The following is an 11,589-nucleotide window of genomic DNA, read 5'->3' as shown; positions in this document are numbered from 1 at the left end:
CGTCCGCAACCACCTGCCGGCCGGCGGGCGGCGGGGCCGGAGCGGGGACCTGGCGGCGCCCGGCGGGCAGCGCAGGAGCCGGCCTGGCGGGGCTCGGCCGGTGGGTCCCCCTGTTCCTGTGCCTGCTGCAGTCCACTCAAGGTAAGGGCGGGGGGCCGCGGGGCGGGCGGCCGCGGGGCGCCTGCCCTGGGCGGCGGAGCTCCCGGAAGGAGGGAAGTGGCCTCAGCCCGGCCGCCGCCAGAGGAGGGGATGCGAATCCGCCCTGCCCACCCACCGCCCGTTTTCTTCTACACGGGGGCTTGGAACTCGACACACCCGAGTCTTTGCAATTGCTTTCCGGGAGGAAACAGACCCAGATTCCTACTGCCAATCCAGCTCCAGGTGAACAGGAAAAGACGGTGGCAGTTTAAAACGCAGCTGCATTGATTTACAGAGTGCTGTTTCAGGTTTCCCCGAGAGCCCTGTCCTCTGCATTCACAGGACGCTGGATCCTCGGTACCCGGGGAAGTCAGGGCAGTGCCCTGCCCTCCCCCGGAGCCGCCATCCTTTCCCCCTGGGCGGTTTCAGAAGTTCCTCCCAGACCTGAGGGGAGGGAGCTCTGGCTTAGTCTGTGTGCTGCTGTTACTCTAACGAAAACCACCTTTTTTTTTCTGAGCTCCCACTGGTAAATAAGGTGGCAGGGTACAAAACACCCCAGGATAGGACCCACCCGCCAAACCCCAACCAATCAGGAGAAGGTCCCAATATTGCCCCCAGTCTTAGACTTCCTAGTCTTCCGCTAACAATTTAAGACCCAGAAGGGCCCTGGGGCACAAGCTAATACTGATAATTAATACTAAGACTTCTTTGTGCTGGGCACATTACCCTATTTAAAGCGAAACAACCCAACCCTTCTATGAGGTAGGGTCTATTTTCTCCCTTTTCAGATGGGGAAGCTGAGGCCCAGGGCACTGAGGGGAATGGCCCAGGAAGGAAAGCGCAGGTGAGACCCCTGAAGAGAAGGCTAAGGCTGAAGCAAGCTCGTCCAGCTTTGGCCGTGGGGTGGGTGGCTAGAGCAGGACCGTCCGTCCACCTGGGTCAGCTCAGGGATGCCCCAGCCCCTGGCACCTCTGTGCAGTGACTGTTGTTGCAGCTGGTAAGGGATAGTGTACCTGTGTGTGAGGGGTGGGGGTCCTCGGTCCCCCTGTTTCGCTGTCAAACTCAATAGTTTTCCCATCTGGGCCTAACGCTACTTTTACCGGAGGAACACTTAATGTACCCAACACAAACTGTGTGATAGTTTAGGGTGAAGGTCAGCCGGATCCAGGTTCAGATCCTGGCCCCCACGCAAACTGGCTGTGTAGCCTCAGGCCTATTGCCTACTGTCTGTCTGTGAATCTAGTGCCCCTGCACAGAAGGAGAATGGCACCTACCCTATAGGCTGGTTCGTCCTGAGGGTTGAATGAGGCTTTGTGGATAAAGTGCCAGACCAGGGCCTCCCACCCTTTTTCTCCACTGTGGCCAAGTTCAGACTTTGGGCCTGTCCTGCCCACAAGATACCTTATAAGCTGAAAAAAAAAAAAAAAAAAAAAAAAAAAGGATACCTTATAAGCTGATTGCAGATAGACTTTGGCCTCTGCTGGTCACCAGCCGGAAAGCTGGGAACAATGATAGCACCTGTACCCCAGTGACCCAGTTCCTGCCAAAGATCACAGGATGGGGTGGAAGCAGGTACCCACATTTGGGTTAAAAGACCAGAAGCGGGGAGCCATGCTGAGAGCCATCGGTACAACCACCCTCCACCCTGATGCCATTCTGTAACCTGTATGGATTTCCACCATGGCCCGTGTGACACTTCAGGGCGCTGAATTCTCCCTTGGGTCCACGAGCTTCTAAAGGGCAGGAATGGAATTGTGTTCCCCTGTGAAACTCGTGGCACAGATGTCATTGGCCAATAGCGGTTCACAGATGTTGGAAGAATAAAGCTGAACAGGCCCCACGAGAACGTAGAGGAGGAAGTATGATCAGGAGCTCAGAATTTGGGGTTGGCTAGGCCTGGATGTGAATTCTGATTCTACAGCTTATTACCTGAGAAGGCCTGTTTCCTCATGTGTAATGTGATGGTCACAGTTAGTACCTACATCCTAGGGATCCACATCCCTAGGATTGGATTCAAAGAAATGCAACCAATGTACTTAGCGTAGTTCCTGGCACATAGTTAGGATGCAAAGCACATTAGCTGCTGTCATCATCATCAGTCAGATGTGTCCCACCATCAGTCACCACTACCATTTCTTAGAGATATCAGGAAAGACTCCCCGAGGGAAGTGACTTTTGGAATCAAGTCTTTAAAGGATTAGATGGTGAAAAAAAATTAGAAGGTGAACAAACACCAGGCAGTCGAAGACCCCTGGGTTCAGAGGTACCCAAGAGAACGCAGTAGTTTGAGAAGGACAAGAAACAAGGTTGGCTGGAGCCTAGTGAGCCGACTGGGGAGAGGTTGACAAGATGGCCGGTCACGTACCTCACTAAGGAGCGTGGACATTTTTCTAAGGGTGAGGGAAGGACATAGAACTGGGAAGAGGTGTCATCAGGTGTATATTTCAGAAGATGAGGGTTAGCAGTGAAGAAGAGGTGCCGAAGAGGGGAAGCAGAAGCCAGTTAAGGGTGGTAGGGGAAAGTGTCGCTGGGACAGTGACATCTGGGCAGAGATGTGAAGGAAGCAAAGGAGCGAGCCTGCTAGGGATCCAGGGGGAGAACAGTCTAGGCGGAGGGAACAGCTTGTGGAAAGGCCTGGAGGAAGAGGGTGCCTGGCAGGCTCCAGAAACAGCAGAGAGGCCAGTGTGACTGGAGAGCACGGGGAGAGCGGTGGCTGGGATTAGGTAAATCTTGTGGAGGATTATAAAGACTTTGGGTTTAACCTTGAATGAAGTGAAAGCCAGTTGAGGGTTTAAAGCAGAAACGCCACACGATCTGACTTTCATCTTAACCCTTGCTGCTTGCTCTGTGGAGAATGGGCAAGATTAGAAGCAGGGAGACCAGTTGGGTGGCCTTTGGACTAATCCAAATGATCACAGTAGTCGTTCAGTCAACAAATATTTATTGTGCACCTACTCTGAGCCCGGGACCGTTGCAGACAGGCTCTGGGGACATGGCTACGAACAGAGCTGAGCCCCTGCTCCTGAGACCCTGTTCCCTCCTGGAGTCCAGGAGATCCAGTAGGTGGCTCCTGTCCTGCGGTGTGCCTCTGAAACCCTCATGTGCCAGAAGCAGCAAGAGCTTCCTGTCCATAGGACAGAGCAGCCACTGAGGCCTACGGAGGGGAAGGGCCTGCGATACAGCCGGTCCGTGGCCGGGCCGTGATTGGAATCCTGACCCTGGGCTCCCAGCCGACACCCTGTCCCCTGTGCTCCAGCCACCCCAGATGACTCCTGGTTCTCAAACTCAGTGAGCGCCCGACTGCCCAGCCCGCCACTGGTCAGCTCCAAATGGCCCACGTCAAGAGCAGCCAGGAGCTCCAGGCTTCAGGACCTCTTTCTCTCCCACAGGGAGGCCCCATCTGGCTCCTCCTCAGAACGTGACGCTGCTCTCCCGGAACTTCAGTGTGTACCTGACATGGCTCCCAGGGCCTGGCTACTCCCAGAACGTGACCTATTTTGTGGCCTACCAAAGGTAGAGGGGAGCCTCCAGTCTGGCGTTCGGGGAGACTGAGGAGGTGGGCCGAGGCTGGAGGGGCTTGTGTGGGCCCGCTGCGGGGTGTGGCCATCTTCCCGGTTCCCTGTGTCCCGGGGGAGATAGCATGGGCAGCTACCTGGAGAGAATGAGATAAAGGTCTGGCGGCGAGAATGATGTCGACTAGGGCACAGGGGCACAGGTGATGGGCCCGCAGGGGGTGGGGACGATCTCTGAGAAGAGTCAGAACACGGCTTGAGGAGAGCTACGAGGGCCCAGTGGTAGAATTCTCCAGGGCCTGGGGGAGGTGCTTGGAGTTGTGCCAGCTGACAAGGGAGGGCACACGTATCTCCCGCAGAGCCTGTGTTAGGCGTCGCTCCACAACCTTCCCCCTACGGCGACTTGAGGTCCTGCCCAACGGGCAGTCCAGGCCAACCCAGAGGAATCTGAAAGTGGAAGCAAATTTGCCATCTTTGCACCCAGGTGGGAGTCACTTGAGGTTCTTTCCTCAAGAACCTTGAGGTCACTTGAGGAGGGTAAGGTGATAAAAGCAGAGAGGCAGGAGGACTCCTCTAGGACTGGCGAGGAGGAGGAAGCAGGAAGGGGGAGGTGAGCGCTGTGGACGCGGGACCCGCCTGTGCCAGGCTGAGCGCTAAGGTCTCGCGTGAAGAGTTCATTTTTTGCTCCCTGGATCCCCAGGCATGCCTGCATTTCCCCCATTTTAGAGGTGAGGAGCCTGAGCTCAGAGAGGTGCTGTGACTTACCCCAGGAAACCAAGGATGGAACCAGAAGAAACAGCCAAGTCCCTCCGACCCCAAAGCTCGTGCGCTTCCTGTTCTGTCATGGTCCCTCCTTCTGTAGTGTCCAGACACGAGCGATGGGGGCCTGCCTTGCAAAAGGGCACACGGGCCAGCAAGCTTTCAAAAAAAAAGAACTGTAAGGGGGGCGCCGCGGGGGGGGCTCAGTCACTTAAGCATTCGACTCTTGGTTTCGGCTCAGGTCATGAGTTCGGCTCAGGTTTGTGAGTTCGAGCCCTGCGTTGGGCCCTGAGCTGGTGGTGCAGAGCCTGCTTGGGATCCTCTCTCCCTCTCTCTCTGCCTCTCCCCTGCTCGTGTGCGCTCTCTCTCAAAATAAGTAAGTAAACTTAAAAAAAAAAAAAAAAAAAAAAAAAACTGTACAGAAATATATCAGGAGGCCGAAAACACCTAACATGTACCGTGTCGGCACATTAAATGTCTTTATTGACACACAGCCCTGTGAGGAGGGAGCCGCCGAGGCCCTTCTGCAAAAGGATATTTTGCTCAAGCTGGGAATAGTGGAGCCAGGATAAACTGATTAGGGTTGAAAGTCCATCCTCTGGACTTTATGATGTTTTCCTTCCCCTTCACACTTTTAAACACCTATGAGGATTCTAACATGATGACATTCTAATTGTATCATTTTTTTTTTCATGGATTAGTTGGAATTATTTTACAAAGACATGCTTCCTCTCCTGTAGTATGTGATATTCAGTGGTACTCTTCAGATGGGCGAGATGGGACATATCCTTCTTTTTTTTTTTTTTCTCAAGTTTTCAAGATCACGAATTGAATTCCTTCTCATCTCCCAAAGGTGATCAATTTTTTTTTAATCGTTATGAACTCGAGTGCTTAAACATATCTGATGGTTTCAATCCATTGCAACCTGTCTACTCATTAAAACTTGAATTGTCCCATCTCTGGCCAGCAAAACATCTTTTCAGGTTGGCTCCAGAGTCCTTTTAATTTGACTCTGGCAGTTTTGATTATTGCTGTTATAACAAGATGTTCCAGGATCGTTTGCACAATTCCTGACCTAAAACCAGAATCAGCCATTTGTCCACTTAGTAGAAAATGGTTTTTTTTTTTAATTTTTTTTTTAACGTTTTATTTATTTTTGAGACAGAGAGAGACAGAGCATGAACAGGGGAGGGTGAGAGAGAGAGAGGGAGACACAGAATCCGAAACAGGCTCCAGGCTCTGAGCTGTCAGCACAGAGCCCGATGCGGGGCTCGAACTCACAGACTGCGAGAGCATGACCTGAGCCGATGTCGGATGCTTAACCGACTGAGCCACCCAGACACCCCTAGAAAATGGTTTTAAAGGACACGATGTGTATGTTAGCTGTGCTGATCACTACTTAGCTATTGCTTTAGATTTTTTCAGTGAGTGTGAAATGGGTAGATCGATAACTATAATTCCACCTCTGTTCCTGGCTTCTGCTGAGATGGGTGATTAAATCAGCAAGCCCCATCCATGATCTCCTTATGAAATGAGTTTTCAACCACACCCATGGTGTTCCTTCTAGAACATTCTTTCTAATTTTTTGCCATATGCATAGGCTGAGAATTTTCTACTTCTGGTTTCTTTTTGCTTAACAGTCCCTTCTGCGTGCCTGTCTTCCTCTCTCCGTTTACCATAAGCAGTAAGGAGAAATCCGGCCACATCTTCAACACTTTGCTTAGAAATCTCCTCAGCTGGGGCGCCTGGATGTCTCAGTCAGTTGAGCATCTGTCTCTTGATTTCTGCTCAGGTCATGATCCCAGGGTTGTGAGATCGAATCTGCATTGGGCTCTGCACTGAGTGTGGATCCTACTTAAGATTCTCTCTCTCTCTCTCTCTCTCTCTCTCTCTCTCTCTCTCCCCCCCTTCTTTCCCTCTCTCTCTTTCTCTCTCCCTCCTTCTGCCCCTTCCCCACTCATTCTCTCTCTAAAAAAAAAAAAGAAAGAAAGAAATCTCCTCAGCTAAATATCTAAGTTCATCACTTTCAACTTCTATTTCCCACAAAACACCAAAACACAATTCAGCCAAGTCTCTGCCACTTTATAACAACGATCGCCTTTCCCCCAGTTTCCAGTAAGACATTCCTCCTTTGCATCTGAGCTCTCCCCAGAACCACCTTTGGCTCCATAGTCCTACCAATGGTCTCTTCAAGGCACTCTAGGCATTTTCTAGCACGCACCTGAAAATCTTTCCCACCTCTACCCAAACCCAGGGGCAAAGCCACTTTCACATTTCTAGCTATTTCTTACATTAGCACCTGATTTCTGGTACCAAAATCTGTATTAGTCTGCTAGGACTACCATGACAAAATACTATAGCCTGAGTGGTTTAAACAACAGAAATTTATTTTCTCTCAGTTTTGGAGGCTGGAAGTCCAAGATCGAGGTGTCAGCAGGTTTGCTTTCTCCTTGGCCGTGGAAAACGGTCACCTTCTCTCTGTTCTCACATGACCTTTTCTCTGTGTGAGAGTATGCCTGGTAGCCTTCCCTCTTCTTTAAAGACTGTAAGTCCAGGGTGCCTGAGTGGCTCAGTCGGTTAAATGTCTGACTTCCGCTCAGGTCATGACCTCGCGATTTGTGAGTTCGAGCCCCGCGTCGGGCTGTGTGCTGACCGCTCAGAGCCTGGAGCCTGTTTCGGATTCTGTGTCTCCCTCTCTCTCTGCTCCTCCCCACTCATGCTCTGTCTTTCTCTCAAAAATAAATAAACATTAAAAAAAAATTTTTTTTAACTATTAAGTCCGGTTGGTTTAGGGTCCCACCCTTATGACCACATTCAATCTTAATTATCTTTTTATTTAAAAAATTTTAATATTTCTTATTTTTGAGAGAGAGTGAACGAGTGGAGGAGGGGTAGAGACAGAGGGAGACACAGAATCTGAAGCAGGATCCAGGCTCTGAGCTGTCAGCACAGAGCCCGATGCGGGGCACAAACTCACAAACTGTGAGATCATGACCTGAGCCAAAGTCAGACGCTCAACTGACTGAGCCACCCAGGCGTCCCTTAATCACCTTTTTAAAGGCCCCATCTCCAAAAGCCTATACAGTCATCGGGGGTTAGGGCTTTGGCATTTGAATTGGGGGGGAATGCAATTTAGTCCATAATATTTAATAAACTGGATTTCATCAAATTTAAAACTTTTAGTCTTTAAAAAAAAAAAAAGCTTAAAGAAAATGAAAAAAATCCAGCCACTGAGAAAAAGATGTTTACGATATATACACTGGAAAAAGACTAGTATCCAAAATAGATAAAGAACTCCTGCATCTCAATAAGAAGACAAATCACCTGAAAAAAACTGGAATAATCATTTCACAAAAAAGTGCACCAGTGGCCAATAAGGAGTGGCCAATAAACACATGAAAAGATGTTCGACAACCTTAGTCATTAGGGAAAGGCAAATTAAAGCTACAATGAAACGCAACCACACACCAACTAGAATGGCTAAAATTAAAAGGACTGACAATACTAAGTGTTGACAAGCTTGTGGAGGAACTAGAACTCTCCTGCATTGTTGGTGGGAATGTACAGTCACTTTGGAAATCAGCTTGACAGTTTCTTGTCAAGTTTCCCCTTCAGTTACCAAATCTCCCAGATTCTACTCCTAAAGCTTTATTTAAAAGAAATGAAAACATGTCCATACAAAGACTTGTACATGAACATTCATAGCACTGTAATTCATAATAGCTCTGTTACGGACTGAATTGTATACCCTCATATTCATAGCCTGAAGCTCTAACCCCCCACGTGATTGTATGTGGAGATAGGGCCTTTCAAGAAGAAATTAAGATCAAATGCGGTCATAAGGGTGGGGCCCTAAGCCAATAGGACTATGTATTAAGATTTCGGTTAATAATTTGCTGATGGTTTGGGGCGCCTGGGTGGCTCAGTCGGCTGAGCGTCTGACTTCAGCTCAGGTCATGATCTCATGGTTCGTGAGTTCGAGCCCCGCATCAGGCTCTCTGCTGACAGCTGGGAGCCTGGAGCCTGCTTCAGATTCTGTGTCCCTTGCTCATGCTCTGTCTCTCTCTGTCTCAAAAATAAATAAAAATTTTTAAAAAATAATAATTTGCTGATGGTTCACGTGTGGCTCAACCAATTTTTTCAGTCCTATTTATGTTCATTAAGCCAACTTTGATAATTACGTTGTTCTTTTTTTTTGTGCTTTACGTATTTAATAATTGTTTTTACTTGTTCAATCTTCAATTACTGAGTGAGGCATATTAAACATTTCTTACTATAATTGTGGTTTTTCTGTTTCTTCCTATAGTTTTGTCTGGTTTTGCTGTCTAGAGTGTGTATCTATTTAGCAGGCACATATAAGGGAGAATTTTTTTTTAATATATAATTTATTGTTAAATTGGTGTCCATCCAACACCCAGTGCTCATCCCCACAGGTGCCCTCCTCGATGCCCATCCCCCACTTCCTCGCCCCCCATCAACCCTCAGTTTGTTCTCTGTATTTAAGAGTCTCTTATGGTTTGCCTCCTTCCTTCTCTGTTTGTAACTTTTTTTTCCCCTTCCCCTCCCCCCTGGTCTTCTGTTAAGTTTCTCAGGATCCACATGTGAGTGAAAACATATGGTATTGATCTTTCTCTGACTGACTTATTTCACTTAGCATAATACTCAGGGAGAATTTTTTTTTAATGTTTATTTAGTTTGAGAGAGACAAAGTGTGAGTGGGGGAGGGGCAGGGAGAGAACCTTAAGCAGCCTCCATGCTCAGCGTGGAGCCAGACGCAGGGCTCAGTCCCACGACCCATGAGATCATGACCTGAGCCGAGATCAAGAGTCAGACGTTCAACCGACTGAGCCACCCAGGCGCCCCAGGGAGAGTGTTTTTCATATCATCCCGGTAAACGGAATAATTTTTCATTATGTGGTGATTCTTTTCCCCTTTAGTATTTCTTTGGACTTTGAAGTTTATATTTTGTCTCATGTTAATATAGGGGCGCCTGGGTGATTCAGTTGGTGGAGTGTCTGACTCTTGATTTCGGCTCAGGTCATGATCTCACGGTTCATGGGTTCGAGCCCCGCGTCGGGCTCTGCAGCTCGGAGCCTGGGGCCTGTTTTGGGTTCTGTGTCTCCCTCTCTCTCTCTCTGCCCCTCCCCACTCGTGCTCTGTCTCTGTCTCTCTCTCACAAAAATAAATACACATAAAAAAATTGAATATAACTAGACCAGGTTTCATTTTATTGTTAACGTTTATATACTGTAGCTCCACCAAGAAACAAAACAGGAGTTCTTTCCAAAAATCCGTCCTCTCTGCTGCCCCCATCTAGCCTCCTCCACTCACGGGTCGTTCAGTTCCCAAAACCAGGAGTCGCTCTGGTTTCTCCCTGCCCGATGTTCCACATCCAGTCCACGAGCAAGTCCTATTGGCCTTACCTCCAAAATATAACCCCAGTCCAGCCCATTCCTGCCATCCTCACCTCTGTTTTCTCTTAGACCGCTGCTGCGGCCTCCCAGCTGGTTTATCAGAGGTTGCTCTCTCAAAAACAGAAATTAGGTCACCTCAGCGCCCCCCCCCCCCCCCCCCGTTCAGAACTTTCCAGTGGCTTCCTAGCACACTTGAAATAAAATCCAAGCTCCTTGGCAAGACGGAAAGGCCCTGCCTGCTCTTCCCACCCACCCCTGCCCACACCTCTCCCCGCCTCACCCACTGGCCTTGAGCCCCCCTGGCCTCCTTGCTTTTTTCTGGACACTTCCTTCCCCCAGGCCTTCACCCGGCTGCTTTGCCATTGCGGCCTCAATATTACCTTCCTGGCCTTTCCTGAGCCACCTGTGGAAAGGAGTTCCCCCCGACCCCTCCCCCCCACCACCTGCCATGCCATTCCCCCTTGTCACTGCACCTACCTGCTCCCGGATTTACTTCAGTGATGTGATGATTGCCTCTCACCCCTTCCCCATCACGTTCCCGAGGGCAGGACCTGCCCGGCATTGCCAGTTCCCCAGGAATAATGCCCGGGGTGCTGGTCCCTTCTTTGGACCCCGGTGTTCTCAGAACACGCGCATCACAGGCCTGTGGGTCCCCGCTGACAGCCACGCAGCATCCAGCACGATGCCTGGCACACAGCAGGTGGCCCGCAAGGCCTGAGCGGAGAAGAACGGGGGCAGTGGATGCTGGTACCAGTGATGGCAGGCACCATGCAGCCCTGGGGAGGCAGGAGGAGGAGGAGGAGGAGGAGGAGGAGGAGGGAGGCTGGCCTGCCGGGGGCCCCGGAGCTAGTGAGGGACGCAGCCGGGATCCCACCGCGTGCTTCTCTCCAGAGCCTGAGCTCCTAACCGGACTGTTCTCATTCTGTCCCAGCCCCTGGCTGGCTGATAGGGCAGACGGGTGGACGATCAGGCGGATGAAGGGACAAGGGAGCCGGTGTTCTCCAAGCTCCCTGGCCCCAGAGGCTGAGTCTGCAGCCCACGCTCTCCCGTCTCCTCCCTCAGCGCTCCGACCCCCAGACGGTGGCGAAAAGTGAAACAGTGTGCGGGAACCAAAGAGCTGGCCTGTTCTCTGATGTGCCTGGACAAACAAGACCTGTACAACAAGTTCAAGGGGCGTGTGTGGGCAGTTTCTACCGGCTCCAGGTCCCCCCCGGTGGAGTCCAAGTACCTGGATTACCTTTTTGACGGTAGGTCTGTGGCTAAGGGACCAGGTGGGAGGCTCCCTGTCCAGGCCCTGCTGTCCCGGCCACTGTCTCCACTTCTCCAAAGCAGAGGCAGCCCCACGTAGCCTGGCATTGTGGCAGGGTGTCAGGGGAGTTCTGCCGACATATGCTTGGTGCTATTTTTTATGTTCAAAGTTCTCTTTAAGAAACAATTTTTTTTTTAATGCCAGTTGATGGGGCGCCTGGGTGGCGCAGTCGGTTAAGCGTCCGACTTCAGCCAGGTCACGATCTTGCGGTCCAGGAGTTCGAGCCCCGCGTCGGGCTCTGGGCTGATGGCTCGGAGCCTGGAGCCTGTTTCCGATTCTGTGTCTCCCTCTCTCTCTGCCCCTCCCCCGTTCATGCTCTGTCTCTCTCTGTCCCCAAAAATAAAATAAACGTTGAAAAAAAAAATTAAAAAAAAAAATTTAAAAAAAAAGAAACAATTTTTTTTAAATGCCAGTTGCAAAAGTAACTCCTGTACAGTGTAGAAATTGGGGGGGGGGG

General features: G+C 50.4%; 1 protein-coding gene across 1 annotated transcript in view; it reads left to right on the top strand.

The window, feature by feature from the left end:
• Window positions 1-8: 8 nt before the first annotated feature.
• The window catches only part of IFNLR1 (interferon lambda receptor 1), a gene marked incomplete at its 5' end in the record, with an annotated part of 18,894 nt that continues 7,313 nt past the window's right edge, over window positions 9-11,589 (top strand). The window contains 3 exons of the mRNA XM_040471530.1: window positions 9-141; window positions 3,528-3,651; window positions 10,886-11,070. Coding sequence (XP_040327464.1) covers window positions 9-141; window positions 3,528-3,651; window positions 10,886-11,070 — 442 coding nt within the window. The remainder of the gene's footprint in view (window positions 142-3,527; window positions 3,652-10,885; window positions 11,071-11,589) is intronic.

Source organism: Herpailurus yagouaroundi, unplaced genomic scaffold (assembly GCF_014898765.1).
Source record: "Herpailurus yagouaroundi ecotype Mexico unplaced genomic scaffold, PumYag 77, whole genome shotgun sequence".
Taxonomy (NCBI): domain Eukaryota; kingdom Metazoa; phylum Chordata; class Mammalia; order Carnivora; family Felidae; genus Herpailurus; species Herpailurus yagouaroundi.
The sequence above is the reverse complement of the archived record's forward strand: the minus strand, read 5'-3'. Positions and strand labels throughout refer to the sequence as shown.